Raw genomic sequence first — 15,515 nt, 5'->3', positions numbered from 1 at the left:
CAGTTCAACGAAGAGAACAGTCGCACGATCCACCAATAATGCAGCAGACTGCTTTTGAATAAGCTCATTGTCCTCTTCCCACCAAAGAATCCAAATCATTGCCAATATAAGTAGAGAAGAATGTAATAGAAAACATGTATTCTAAGTAGTATAAATCTTTAAACTAACATACATCGTGAGGACAGATGCATACATCATGAGGGCGATTCCATCTTCCTTGTTGGCTTCAGACAGGGAGTCACGGGAGCGACGGATATATCTTCTGGTCTTGTGAAAGAAAATTCCCCAGCCTGAGCTGAGCTATCGCCAATCTAGTGGTCAGCAGTGGTTTGAAGAAAGGACAAAGAACACGGGTTGTGACTGTCGGGTTGATTCTGCTCAGGTTCGGGCGACGCCTGAATACAAGGATCGGATGTTTCTCTTTTACAGCTACCAGTGTTAATAACTCTTGCGGCTCCCCGCGGAGGAGGTGGTGGTGGTAAAAGCCAGCCCCGCTCTTTCTCCAGACGAGCCAAGCGAGAAGAATTGATATTTTCTCGAGAGCATCATTCTCTGCCGATATGCTACCGTTGGAGCCTTTTTGTTAACCCTGCAAAGAGAAGGAAGAGAATAATAAGTAATCGAAGGGAGGCCCGAGAAAGTTGCGTGTGTCACGCACCCGCACCCGCACCCAAAGCAGCATAGCATCTCCCTCTCGCATATTTATGTGGCCCACGGTGGGGTTGTTTAAAGCGAAGCAACTGTCTTGCTTTAAGATTCGCGGAAGATTGAATGTACCGTAGGGAAACCTCAATTGGGCAGCGATACACGTGGTTGTCAACAGGATAGAAAAAGATAAAATGTTATGAAACTAATTCCTCATGTCGACAAGTGAATCATAACAAATATTCTCAGATTTTTTTTTTCCAAAATATATTTTGTTTTTATAATCCCTCGTGGTTATCACTGTGGGCGGCGATCCAGCTGCAGAACGGGTCCATCAACACAATGTGTTAGGTTATATTCGCTCTACTAAACACTTATTCACATTGGGACTTTCTCATTTAAGGCTGAAGGGATCTTGCCACGTCTCTGAGCGTAAAAAATTAAAGGAAGAAGATAGAAACTTATAAATTATAGAAGAAACTATAAAATGTATGGAATGTAATTGCATGGTTTATTAAGATAATTTGCTCTTGATGGCTATTTATATACGTTCAACATGAAGAATTTTCCTCAACTGTTCATATATTTTCTTAATTGCTTAGAGATTTCCTCAACTGTCTTGAGGAAATCTTATCTGCTTATCATGCCCCCGCAAGATTGAGCTTCTATCAAGGATGTTGATCTTGGACTGATGAGATGAAAATAGTTTACGGGCGAGAGACTTTGTGAGTGAGTTTGCTAGTTGATCAGTCGTATGTACGTGAGAAACACGGAGTTGATGTCTGACAACTTGATCGGACATGAAGTGGAATTCGATGGCAATGTGTTTCATGCGGGAATGGAACATTGGATTGTCACGTAAGTAGGTAGTTCCAATATTATCACAATATATTGTAGGAGTAACTATGGAGTTGACATTGAGTTCCTTGAGCAAATTTGTGACCCAATTGAGTTCAGCAGCGGCGATGGCGATGTTACAGTATTCATCTTCAATTGTAGATCGTGCAACCGTCTTTTATTTTTTAGAACTCCAACTGATTGGAGTAGCTCCAAGGAAGACAATGTACCCTGACGTGGATGTTCTATCATCAAAGTTCCCTGCCCAATTAGCATCAACAAAGGCCTGGAGATGGAGTGAAGCATTTTTGCGAAGAAAAATGCTATGATTAAGAGTCCCTTTAAGATACAAAAAAATTTATTTGACAGCAGACCAATGCATAGTAGATGGTCAATGCATGAATTGTGATAATTTATTGACGGCAAATGAGATATCTGGACGGGTGAGAGCCAAGTACTGTAAGGAACCAAGGACTTGTCAATATTGAGTTGAATCTATAGCAGGGCTTCCATCACATAATTTAAGTGATTCACTAGTAGAGAGAGGAGTTGTAACCTCTTTCGCATCCTGCATGTTTATCTTTGATAATAAATCTTGAATATACTTTCTTTGTGATAGGAAGAGACCTGAAGATATAAATGTTGCTTCCACTCTCAAAAAGTAGCTTAAAGTTCCTAAATCTTTGAGGGAGAATCGATCAGCTAAGTACTTTAGAAATGCTTGAGTCTTCAAAGGATCGTTGCCTGTGACAATAATATCATCCACATATACTAAAAGATATATTATGCTTCCATTGTACTGGTAAATGAATAACGATGTATCAGACTTAGAATTGATGAAGCCAATTGAGGTAAAAAACGAGCCAAACTCGGTATACTAAGCCCTTAGAGCTTGACAAAGTCCATAAATAGCTTTTTGAAGTTTGTAGACATGCCTCGGATACTGAGGATGAATGAAACCAGGAGGTTACTGCATAAAGACATCTTCAGTAAGCGACCCCTGTAAAAAGGCATTGTTAACATTCAATTTTCGTATGTGTCAGCCCTTTGAGATGGCCAAACTCAAGATAAGACAGATTGTTGTGGGTTTAACAATGTGACTAAATGTCTCTATGAAGTCGACACCGGGTCGTTGATGAAACCCTTTGGCGACTAGATGTGCTTTATATTTGGCAACGGATCAGTCTGGGTTCCGCTTAATTCGACAGACCCATTTACACTCGATGATTTTTTGTGTGTGATGAAATGGTACTAAGGTCCATGTAGAGTTATGGAGGAAAGCATCATATTCGTCACACATGGCTTTATGCCAGTGAGAAGATTTTTGAGCTTGAGTGATTGTAGTGGGTTCACTGGCCTCAGTGGAGGAATTTGTTATAGCATGTAAGTTAAGGACTTGACGTGGTTTGAAAATACCACTTTTGGAGCGTGTTGTCATTGGATGTCTAGGGGCGATGGAAGTGGTAGATTGTGTTGGTGGTATAGCCGAGGGCGAGTCACTATCATGGACCGAGCTAGCCGTCGGCATGTCAATGTCACTAGGTCTAGGAGAAGGTAAAGCTAGTGGCAATGTTGCCAAGTATATTACTAGGGGAAACTTATGAGGAAGAGAGTGGAGAAATAGAGAGAGTGAGAAGCTATTGAACTGGAGTAATAGTAGTATGTGAATCTTGAGGGTAAGGACTAGACGGTGTCGTGGGAGGTTCGTGTGATGAGATCCGAGGGATATTCCAATGATGTATGTTTATCGGAGTAGCCAACATAGTAGGATTGTTTTGAAAAGGAAAGACAGACTCCTCAAAAATAATATGACGTGATATAAAGACTTTTTTAGTTTGGAGTTCATAGCATCGAAAAGCATTATGTTCAAAAGAGTAGCCTATAAAAATGCAAGGCTTAGATCGTAGTGTTAGTTTATGTGAGGCATAGGGACGGAGTCATGGATAACATAAACAGCCAAAAACTTTGAGTTTATGAAGGTTTGGAAGCTTGTGGAATAATTTTTTAAATGGTGACTGGTATTGTAAGACTATAGTGAGCATACGATTAATGAGATAAACTGCAGTTTGAAAAGCTATTGACAAAAAATGTGATGGCATGGATGCTTGATGTAGAAGGAAGAGACCAGTTTCAATGATATGCCGATGTTTGCATTCGGCAGAGCCAACCAATTGGGGAGTATGTGGGGGTGACTTGAGGTGTTGTATACCACAAACGGAGAGACAGGATGTGAGGGCTTGATATTTGCCTCCGCCATAAGAGTAAACTGTTCTAATAGAAGATTGAAAAAAATTCTCGACTAACTTTCGAAAGTTGGTAAATACTGTAGAAACATCAGACTTATGGTGGAGAGGATATAACCATGTATACTTAGTAAAATAGTCTATAAAAATGACATAAAAACGAAACTTGTCAAAAGAAGGAATTGGGGCAAGGCCCCACACATCGGTATAAATGATTTCAAATGGTTTAGAGCAAGAAATAGAGGTTGTCCCAAAAGATAATTAATGACTTTTATTACAAAGACAAACATCGCAATGAGTGACAGTGCTATTGATTTTCAAGGTAGAAAGAGAATAACGAGAAAGTAATTTTTGCTGGATGAAAGGGGAGGGATGACCAAGACGACGATGTCATACATCAACCGGAGCTACTACTGAAGAGTGAGCAGTAGGAAGGGTAATTTGCGAAGCGGATAGTCACTCATAAATGTTATCTTTGTTCTGGCCCTAGACTAAAGATGCCCCCGTACTCAAATCCTTGACAAGAAAAAAGTTAGGAAAGAATTCAATGGAGGTATTATTTTGTTTACAGAATTAAGAAATGGAAATAAGGTTTCTTTTAATGTTATGTGCACACAGAACATCATCGAGTGTAAAAGTTGTGGTAAGTGAACTAAGCATTGAGGAACTAGAATGAGTAATAGGAATTCTTTTACCATCACCGATGATGATATCTTCATTTCCATCATAGTTGTTGTGGATGGACAAGTTTTGAAGATCAGAGGTGATGTGATGAGAGACGCCCGAGTCCACAATCTAATTAGGTTGGGTAGGAGTTAGAGTAGCCATAAAATTCGCTTGAGGCCACTGTGATGGAACAGGGAGTCTAGGGCGAGGCCGACAGACTTTCGCGGAGTGTTCGACTTTATCACATAGTTGACAAATGACTCATTGGTGGCTTGTGAAGTCAAGACACGATGGCTGAGGATTATGAAAGTTACCACCTTGATAGGGATAAGGGGGGTTTGGTCTAGGCCCCATAGGGCTAGGAGGCAGCTTAGCCAGACTGTTGTTAACGTGCTTATTGTACTGGTTGCTCTTCCTCTTGGATTTTTGATTGACCTGAGCTGTAATAGGTTGTCCGGGCAACCTATCATCATGCTTCAAGTACGTCTCATAGTCGATCAACTTATCATAGAGTTCTTCGAATGATGTTGGTGAGTCCCGTGCCCGAAGTGCTTCTTTGTACTCGCCTCCTAGGCCATTGAGGGTATAAATTAGGACTTCTTTATCACTGAGAGAATGACCTATCAAAGCCAAGTCATCGATGATAACTTTGATATTTTGTAGATAATCAACAATAGTACTTTCCTCTTGTTTTGTTTTCATCAGATTGGAGAGAAGTTCGAGCATGTAAGTACGCGAGCGATTTGCCAAAGTTATTTGTAACCTGCACCATGCTTCTACCGCAGTCGTACATGAGGATATCAGCGGGGCAACGGATCCAGCAACTGAGGCTTGAATAGCTTGGAGGATAAGGCGATCTTGACGTAACCATAGTTTATGGGCTGGATTTGGCACTGGACTAGGTTCTCCTGGGATGTTGACCATTTCAGGTGGACACTGGAGAGAGCCATCAACGTAACCTAGGAGATCATAGCCAAATAGAAGATTAGAAAGTTGTGCCCGCCAAGATGGTAGTTGCCGCCTTTGGATAATTTGAAGGGAAGGAGTACTATAGCATTGATGGTGATAAGACTTTGAGAAGTACTATAGTTCCTTGCAGGAATAAAAAATGGAATGGTAGAGGTAGACAATGAAGACATTTGGAATGGCAGAAGTGCTGTAGAAGAGTCGTTGTATGCAATGCCGAAGAGAGCTATTGCTTCTTCCAAAGGTACTGGTAGAGCTTGGTGGTTGGGATTTGAGGGCTCTAAGTGTTATGATCAAGAGTACTAAGAGGGGGTGGGGGGGGGTGAATTAGTGCAGCGAAAAACTTTCAACGATTTAAAACGACATTCGTACGATGAAATTATTTCCGACGTAAAACTATTTTCAGAAACTTAACTTGAAGGCAAGTTCGTAAAGGAGTGCAGCAAAAGTAATGAGAAAGTAAAGCACATATGGAGGTTTGCAGTAAGGTAAGCAGCAAGAATAAATGTAAACCAGAGAGCACCGCAATTTTAGAGTGGTTCGGTCAATCTTGACCTACATCCACTTTTGGCTTCCTCCTCCGACGAGATCACCGACGTCCACTAGAGGCCTTCCTTCAATAGGCGAAGGCCAACAACCCTTTTATAGTTTCACTCCTTTTGACGACCTTAGGAGACAACCCTTATAGAATTTTCACTCTTCTCTTGAATGATCGAAACTTGAAAGAAAAGAGGGAGGAGAACTTTTAGCTTATACAACACTTTTGAGCTCTAAAAATCATAGAGTAAGATTAGATTTTCGGTGCCCTTTGATGCAGGAAAGGGCGGGGTTTATATAGACCCCAAACTGGTTTGAATTTAGAGCTCAAAAATATCATCTCTCAGATTTTCGAGGTCCTAGCGGTACTACCACCATAACTGGGCGGTACTACCTCTCGGAGACCGAGCTCAGGCGGTACCACCTCCTGACAGGGGCAGTACCACCGCCTAGTCTCGCTTGGAGACTGAGCCCAGGCGGTACCACTGCCTGACCTGGGCGGTGCCACCGCCGACCAGAAAATCTGGGTCCGAATTGGCTGATCTATTCGGCCCAATTTGGGTCTATCAAGGGCCCAATTGCCTCCAGATTAAGTTAATAGGATCACCTAATATTCCTAACTTAATCTACATGCTAACTACGATATTTCTTAAGACATTTACTGCAACTTGCTCTGGTGCGTCAATCGCTTCTTCCGACGAACATCCGACGAACCTTCGGCGATGCTCATGCGGACTTCCGGCAAACTCCTGGACTTGTAACAATCCACTTGGCGAGTTCCGATGAGCTTCTTTGGCAAGCTCTTGGACTTCTAGGATTTGTTCCCGTAGAACTTCCGACGACCATCCGGACTTCCGTCGAACATATGGATTAGATAACAAATGATAATTAACTTCATCATCAAAATCCGAGATTCAACACTAAGGTGTTCTCTCTTCTAAGGGTTGAGGTGCGGTTGCAACAGTGTTAGCAGCAGAAGGCTGCACCGATGCTGGAGAAGGCTGCACTAATGCTGGAGAAGGCTGCAGCAATTTCTGCAGTGATGTAGAATGCAAGAGAGATTTCACAGTGATGCAAGAGAGATTGTTGCAGCGAGGTGAGAGAAATCTCTACAGCTTGCAATGATTTTTGTAACGATGCTGGAGAAATCTGCAAGGTTGGAGATAGCTGCAGTAATGCAATGTTGGAGTTTGGTGGCCGGAAGAGCGACGGAGTTTTCAGCGAAAGACTTCGATTGGCAAGGGAGCAGCAGCTGGCAGTAGAAACAAAGGTCACGACTGTGCTTCCTTTAGGAGCGTTGCCCACGGAAGAAGTGTCGATGTAGTGGGCGTGGCGACAACGACTGTAGCAGCGGTGGCACCACCATTATCTCAATCTCTACTGCTACGGCAGGTGTGATCTGATACTAGCAGCCGCAAGTGCTGCAGTAGGCTGCAACGAATGGTTACGGTTGAGGGGCGGAGACGTCACCGCGAGAGGGATGGTTGAGCAATTGCGATTGTGACCCAAGGGGAGGCAGTGGACTCCGGTCGGAAAGCGATCGCGGGGCTGTGTCGAGGTGACTGCTTTGTTACTTTGGATTAATATTGCCGAGGTACGCCGAGGTAGAGGAAATGATAAGCGACTACCAGCTCAGGTAGGAGAACACTATGAAACAGGGTAAGCAGCGTCGACGTCGAGCTCCTCAACAAGGTTGTGTGAGGAGTCAAACGATGAGAAGAGAGTTTACTCTAAGTAAGGTGCTCTGATATCATGTAAAGAATTAAACGAAAAAGATAGAAAGATATAAATTGTAGAAGAAACTATGAAATGTAATTGCATAGTCTATTTAGATAGTGAGCTCTTAATAGCTATTTATATACGTTCAATAGGGAAGATTTTCCTCTGCTCAGATTTTTCCTCAATTGCTTAGAGATCTCCTCAATTGCCTTGAGGAAATATTATCTATTTATCAAGGAGATGCACCCCTTCTTATATCAGAGTTCTTCACGTTTCATCAAGGCTCCAACCATGAACCACCACGCCGGGTCGACCATCCTCCACCTCAGTATAGGACCGACCTCCCTAGAATAGGCCACCGACACCAAGAGCTAACACAATATGAAGAGAAGATGTTCCTATGACATTATCTAGTATACTTATCAAATTTTAATTTGTATATAATCATATTTCTAAACTGCATCAAACCAATTCAGGCCGGTTTAATCCGAATACGATAACAGCTTCAACTGGATTATTGCAATGCCCATGGCTGATGCCCGTCAGCTTTCTTTTGTCTCTTATTACACATTAGAGCGCCCATTATAACTCCGGGTTGTAGTCATTGATGCGTCCCGACCATTATAACTCCGGGTTGTAGTCATTGATGCGTCCCGATTCAGCGCCTCACTGGAATGCAGGTAACTTAAACAACAGAAGGTAATATTATTAGTTCGTAAAACGATATCACAATGAGTCTTCCATATTTTTTTTTGTTGGGAAAAACCTGTTAAAGCGAAATATTCTTTTTCCTCTTTATGTATCAAAATAGGTTCCTCATCAAAATACCAACTTGATATCAAAATGTAAATATCAACCAGCACAACATAAACAATAGAGCAAAAAATCAATCACACAGTGAAACCAAATCTTTTTAACGTGGAAAACCCTGTGGGAAAAACCACGGGACCGTAGTCCACCTCAAACTTCCACTATCAATAGTAATGATATCCACTATCAATAGTAATGATAACAGATTTACAGTAGATCTTTTCTAGAATAAGAGGATCAGAATAACATTAAGAACATAGATCTTGGCTCTAACATGGATCTCCTCGAAAGAAAATTCTAGGTCTCACAGAGTATATATCATAGGAAAGTACATTAGAGAGAGTAAACTACAGATCAACACCGTTAGGATTGTAGAGTTTGCTGCAATGATTCTCCATATAAAATTTGGGCCAAAACTAATAACGTTTGACCACCGATCGTCAAACAGAAAACTCAGAAACCTAATATTTCTCTTTCTATTCCTCTCTCTCTTTCCTATGCACGCTGCTATTTCTCTCTCCTCTTTTCTCAGCACGCCGCTCGCTACACAGTGCAATCTGATCTATTTTCCTCAGCTTCTCTCTCCTCTTTTTAATTTCTTTCATTTCTGAATAGGCCCAATTGTCTCGGCCCACATGAGCTGCACCCAACATTTTTCACCTCTTGTGTCCGAAACGCCGAATAAGAGAAGAGGTCAAAGCTCGCTCAGCAAGTAACCAATCACTAGTACCCTTTCAAACAACTACGTATACAAAACTTCATGCGAGGAAACAAGAAATGAACAGAACCTAGCGCATGATGATTGGCAAATTTCATAATCTGTAAAGCAACATCTTAGCTACGTGATTAAGACATTGAAGCAGCAATATCCCCATGGCGTAAAGGCAGTGCAACCAAATCTCGCAAGGGAAAAGAGAATTGTTTATCATAAAGAACTTGATAGCAGCACCAATCATTCAGATCGCTCAAGCACATCAGCAATACTATGCGCCCAAGATGATCCAACTAAAGTAGCCAAGCCAGATGATGTTATCGAGGAAATATACTCATCAAGTAAGTATACTACCAAAAGTCCTCAATTATGAAGAAAATGTGAAATTCTAACTAGATCCTGGATCAAAAGTATTACATCCATATCAATATAAACACAGATGACCGTCATTTAGATGTTAGTCCCCCGGTAAGTTCTACTTGCTTTCTACAAGACTACTATCCCGAGCTTGAGTTTCTTCCTACTTTGGGTCGGCCATCACATAATGATACGCAATTACCAAAACAAGTATAAATATGCCAAGAAAATTAGCAAAAAATCCCAAATCTTGATCATCGATCATCTGCAAAATAGAAATCTTAAAAAAAAGTTATATCATTGCCCAGTTCATAAACATGATGCAAATAAAATTACACAAAGGTATGACACGATCAGTGAGCTTTAGCCAGAATAATGCATGCTAACTTCAGCAATCTGCAATTGCGATCACACTTTGAACAAATGACCAAGGGAAACCAAAAAATTAATATGCTTAAATAAGCAACTCTAAAGTGTATTCAGAAGTTTCATTTAATGAGAATTAATTATAACATATTCTATTTGTGTGAGGTTAGTATCATCCTCGACAGTTGAAACACCTTGCAACCTTCTTTTTAGGGTGACTCACTTTTATCTAAACTATTTGGTTTCTTAGTAACAACCGAAGGTGGCAGCAGCATAAGTTTTGTCTACCAATAGGTAATGACAAATGCATACCAGTCGCTGTAATAAACATTGAACGGTAACCACTGCATATATCAAGTAACCATGTAAATAGCACATGCCAGAATATATGCAACCAGTAAGGATTCCACTTGAAACAAAAGCTGCAACAGAAGATAAAGTTTAGGCAATCCATCTTAATTACTTACAATATTCTACTTGGAAAAGCCAAAAGATAAAACAGCAAGCCAGTGCAAGAGACGGCTCTGGAGTTGGTCATATGGAAAGAGTTTTAGCACCCACAAGTAGAAAGACCTCTCATGTACCACCCAAGAGTTCAGGTCCAATCAAAGCAACAGAGAAGTGGTAAAAAATAACCTAACAGTAAAAGAATTGGTCAAGTAATGATTCTCTTTCAACCAAAAATGAGCAATTAAAAAGAGTAGTGACTGTTTCAACTTTGAAGGATAAAAAATATTATGTTCCCTTCTTACCACTTGAATCCTCCACCTTCCCTCAATCCTTGCTCCCCTTACCGTCAAGGATATTTCCAAAAGCAATCATCTTTGGGGCCATTTTCTCTGGTGGGAAAAAGGATCACAACTTATTTCAAATTTTCTTTTTCGATTAAACATTTTAGTGACTAAGATTGCCCATGCTTCCCTTCCATTGAAAACACAAGAAGGACGAAGAACATCGTCCACAAATTTCAGGCTTCCTTTGAAGGCCTAATCAAGTAGTTACTCTTGATAGAGAAGCATATTTAGACTTCACATCTTCCCATAGGTTGTCCATGTATAATAATAGGAACTTTTTGAATCTTAATCAAATAGCTAATATCTACTCTGTGGACATATCGGATTCTTTACATCCAAAGGACAGCAGCATATGACTTAAACAAGTCCCAGTTTTAAAAACCATGCTACAGTAAGAAATTGACTTGAAAAAAAATCATATTGCACCATCCTCCCCTTCAGTGTAACAGTCAAATGAGGGATGAGAGATAGCCATCTACTTAGTGGATATGATATAATTATATTGACCAAATAACTTTACACTTCCATATATAATTCCTAATCCAAGTACTAGCTCAAACATGAGAACTAAATCAATTTTAAGGTCCCAAATATTGGCTTCAGTTCATAGTTGATGATGATGGTCTTCATAGCTTCAAAAACCCAATCCAAATATTCAAGGAAGTCTCTTGCTATTGTAATAAAGCAAACTTTTAAGACTGAGTTGACAGAGACAAAATGTTGAACAATGAGTCCAATGTTAACCACCTACAAGAGAAAATTTTCATCTAGCAGTGTGCAAAATTGGTTGTGGCCGATGGTACAAATATTTAGTGAATAATTTAATTAGATCAGATTACAATTAGTCTTATGAATAAAGGCTATGGTATCAAGATTAAATGATCCACTCAGATCTACTTGGACAAGCAGCTGGCCTCATAGCCGAGGCCAATTTGATCATTTCACTGAGTCTAGTATGTCTAATGGTTTTTGTTATCTCGTTACTTTGGTCTCTTTCCTCTTCCTTTATTGTGGTCTACGGGTCAGATTTAGTGAGATGGTACTCTTCAAGGCAACATTAGCTAGGTTGGGCAGTGGACTGGAAACCCTTCTATAAACTTGGTAGAGCCCTATGTTATGTGATGAAAAAAATTGTCTACAATCCCCTGTGTGCCAGCACCTTAAAATGAACCCAAAAGTTGTTGACTGACAAAATCTAGAAAGTGCAAAATGGGATGATTTAGACTCACCATTGCAGTAAAATATTTCAATTCAAATGTAATAAGTTGCAAACTGTTTTACAAGGAGAGTGCGAAATATCATTAGCTGCATTAGCAACCTCTTACTGGGACACCTTTCATATTTTTCTTTTTCATCTTCCCCTGGGTTCGCATTATCTACTTTTAGATGCTTCTCAATGAAAAAGCTTTGTGATGTCTAATTCTTCTAGTTACGGTAGCAGAAAATCCTATTGTTGTCGGATAAAAATCAGACCAATCAACCAACCGAATTTCCATTTGGATCTGATCACAAGTTCTTCCATTCTCCGCTGAAATCTAGTAAACATCATCTTTAATAGGTTTACTGAAAACAAGTTTAATAATCAGAGTGTTTCAACTTAGATCATTGACAGGCAGGCATCAGAATTTGTCGTGAACACAAAAGAGATATTGATGAATGGCCAAGTATCAAGGCATCTCTTCCTATGAATTTTTTGGTACCTTTCTACCCTTCCACAGCACAATTTATATTCAAACTACCATTCTTTAGGTTTTTGGAAAAAGCAAGGTACAAATGAACCTAGTGCAGACTTCCCGGTGACACAGTTCAATTCATGCCCAGAGGTCTAATTGCTCCTAGAGGTAAGATGTTCCTGATGTTTAGAATGACTTCTTCGGTTCCTTCATGTCAATCACCTATTCATTCGCTTGACTTGCTAAATTTGAACACAATACATGCAACAAGGCAAGATAAGCATAAAATAGTCGAAGAGAAGATATTTGGCTTTGACTACTCAAAATTTATCTTCTAGTTACACTGATCAACAGGAATACGCAGCTTTAAGCAACAATGTTTACTAAAAATTTGAGTGTGTTCCCTATTCGAGGGCACAATCTTGCTATCCGTACTTATCGTCTTCTTTCACTTTCATGATGCTCTTTCACTAGCATTACTAAAAGCTCTTCATGGTTTGCGGCTTGTAGATTCCTTGGATAGGTTGACAAACATAGTAAAATGCTCACATGGATAAACAGCCGCGGAGATACCGTCACCGGATATAAATATTACACAATACGGGTACGGCAATCTGAAGTATATGTATTATCTAGAATTATCTATGTAAAACAAGAGATGAGAAGAAATGCTAGTACAAAAATATCTATATAAAATGGTTAAAATTCGCAAGGGGAAAAAACTGCAGAAAGTATCCATGAGATCCCAGAAACATATGGCGGACCTATGGAATTCACGTTAATTACCATAGACTTGAGGATGCTTGAACGAAGTATCTGGCCACTAATCATGGAGCATTTAGCAAAACTTGGTAACGAGTGCAGACAAGCGAGACTTGTTTTGCCAGATCCGATCCAGCTCATCTGGACCGGGATCCGCAGGGGTGGCCTGATTCCATGGGATTCGTGGCTAGATTATCAAATCACAAGCGAAATCTTAGGTACGAGAGGCAGAAACCCACGGTTTACTTGAGGCAAGCAGAGATGAAGAACAAGAGAAGGGAGAGAGCTAAGAGAATGGATAAACCAGACCAGAGATGGAACGTACATAAAAGCTTAGATCTTACGCAGATGAAAACATCATATATTCTAAACCGAAAGACTGCATCTAGAGATCAGATCAAAGAGATGGCAGAACTAAGCGATCTTGCGAAACGAAACATAATCGAAGTGAGGTTACGAAAGCAGACGATCCAACACATCAAAGACACCCTTAAGGTCTCACCTTCGCCTCCTCCCCTCGAACCCTAGAGCTCCTGTTTCGCGCCTCGACTTCCCCTGCTGGATCACGAAACACGATGGGGTCTGTGATTTGGATCCGAACTGCGATTTCGATTCGTAATATTTGAATAAAGGGATCCACACCATTTTTATATGACTTCTTATGCCTTTATCAATCACCCCAAGCCGCCTTGTTAGTTTCTCTTCTTTCGAATAAAGCGAAACCGTCTAACAACTTTTCTCTGCTGCGTACGTTGACCGAGCATCTCATGTTGGAGAAAAAGAATAATACTTAAGTAGTGACATAAAAAAAGATGAATGACGTCTTTGAATTCAAACTTTTGTCATCTCGAAGGGTAATAATATGTACCTAGGGTTATATCTCATCTCATGCACGAGATATATATTGCACTCAAAATACGATGGATGGCAAATAACTTAATTTGGCAATCATATTTGATCTTCATATAAAAAAAATTAAAAAAAATAAAAAAATCATGGAAATACAATGAAGTCTGTTACAAGCTATTGACAAAAATGTTCGAAACTTGCTACAAGCTATTGACGAGTAATTCGTTGTTATAATGATTTAAAAATATATTTTGATATCAAAGATTTCTTACACGACATAATCACACCATCATGTCATATGGATCGTATTGCAAAGACAATCAATCGTACATTCAAGTTCATCGCTTTCTCATGATGATCATGCCCTCGAGTCAGCCACATCATTTAAACCATCGAATCATCAAAGCGATCCATCCTCAAGTTGGTTTTTCTTGCTTAAGTTGATATTATCTTTAAATAAGTCGTGAGTTGACTATAATCAAGTCGGTAACTGTCACTTAGTAGCAGGTGAAGCTCAACTTGATCTTAAAACCAAAGAATTTTTTATTTTTCTTTCCTTAAAAGAGGAGGAGGAACTCTGTACCACCCAACTATCGAGGCTTTGATATTAATAGTCAAATAAATCTATGATGAGTCCACGTCCAGCAACATCCACTAGTCAGTCATCTTGATCTCTTAGACTGCACACGACCCATGTCGGGTCAACGAACACCTAGTCTTACTGGCCTATGTCAGAACCGACTATATCAAGTCAACTTGGGCTAGTCTGCGGTCAATTCATTAGACTACGTTTAACTTACAATAGACCATCTACGAGATTGGCTCCAGCTCAATCAATCCAACAAACATATAAGCATTAAGGTGCCAAGTGTTCTGGCATTATGTTTTTGAGACAAACCCTTATCTCAAATCATAATGAGGGGCAAATGATATAACAATGATTTATAATTTATCAAGAATCGAATTAGCTTTAAAATGATGACATGTCAACTACGTGTAACCACCTACAATAGAATCAAGATAATTGAACCTATATTTAACCTCAAAAAGAATTTATTCTTCAACTGCATAATTCAATATATGAAAGTATTAGAAAACATAATATCGCGTGAGAATCAATATATATAAACAATTAATGGAAGAATATTATCGATTCTTGACACTAGAAAATCCATGTCTTACACATTCAATACGATCTCCCGGGTACGAGATTGTACACATCAAATGCAGAATCATAAGAGTCAACTATTTGTAATTGGCCAGAGCCTATTACATATTAATTACATATTTCTCACAAATTTACAAGATTCTTAGGGAAAAAACAAAACTCAATATAGCCTAATGTTTTGCTGTGTAAAATTTTGGGAATATTTTATTTATTAAACATTTTCTTTTTCATTTTGTATCTTGATTGCATGTCTTGGCAAAAAAATAATAATAATTAAGTTTTTTTTTTTAGAGTACTTGTATCTTTTGAAAAAGTTCCATTTTGTTTGTGTACTCCTCCTCCATCTAAATAAGTTATTATGACAGTTAAGGGATTAGTTAGTATTGGCCTAATTCATATGATACACCTATT

At 39.6% G+C, this 15,515-nt stretch overlaps 1 protein-coding gene across 5 annotated transcripts; it reads right to left on the bottom strand.

The window, feature by feature from the left end:
* Positions 1-89: 89 nt before the first annotated feature.
* Positions 90-14,162, bottom strand: LOC135674062 (dolichyl-diphosphooligosaccharide--protein glycosyltransferase subunit 4A-like). Of its 5 annotated transcripts, XR_010513493.1 has the most exons (3): positions 13,590-14,161; positions 10,611-10,697; positions 9,478-10,494 (listed from the first exon to the last, which is right to left on the bottom strand). XR_010513493.1 is itself a non-coding variant. In XM_065183499.1 (2 exons), the coding sequence occupies exon 2, from the start codon at positions 9,755-9,757 to the stop codon at positions 9,656-9,658; it is 102 nt and encodes a 33-aa protein (XP_065039571.1). In that variant the 5' UTR covers positions 9,758-9,772; positions 13,590-14,010; the 3' UTR covers positions 9,478-9,655. The 5 variants fall into 5 exon arrangements, 2 of the variants coding, with proteins under 2 accessions (XP_065039571.1, XP_065039570.1); XR_010513495.1 differs by lacking the exons at positions 9,478-10,494; positions 10,611-10,697 and adding an exon at positions 90-589 and having other exon boundaries at positions 13,590-14,162; XR_010513494.1 differs by lacking the exon at positions 10,611-10,697 and having other exon boundaries at positions 9,478-10,280; positions 13,590-14,162.
* Positions 14,163-15,515: the final 1,353 nt, after the last annotated feature.

Source organism: Musa acuminata, chromosome BXJ1-5, assembly GCF_036884655.1.
Source record: "Musa acuminata AAA Group cultivar baxijiao chromosome BXJ1-5, Cavendish_Baxijiao_AAA, whole genome shotgun sequence".
Lineage (NCBI taxonomy): Eukaryota > Viridiplantae > Streptophyta > Magnoliopsida > Zingiberales > Musaceae > Musa > Musa acuminata.
This window is presented reverse-complemented; position numbering and strand designations above follow the sequence as displayed.

Excerpts from the sequence above, each read along its gene's own strand:
- LOC135674062 (XM_065183499.1), bottom strand. The coding sequence starts at position 9,757 with ATGATCGATGATCAAGATTTGGGATTTTTTGCTAATTTTCTTGGCATA.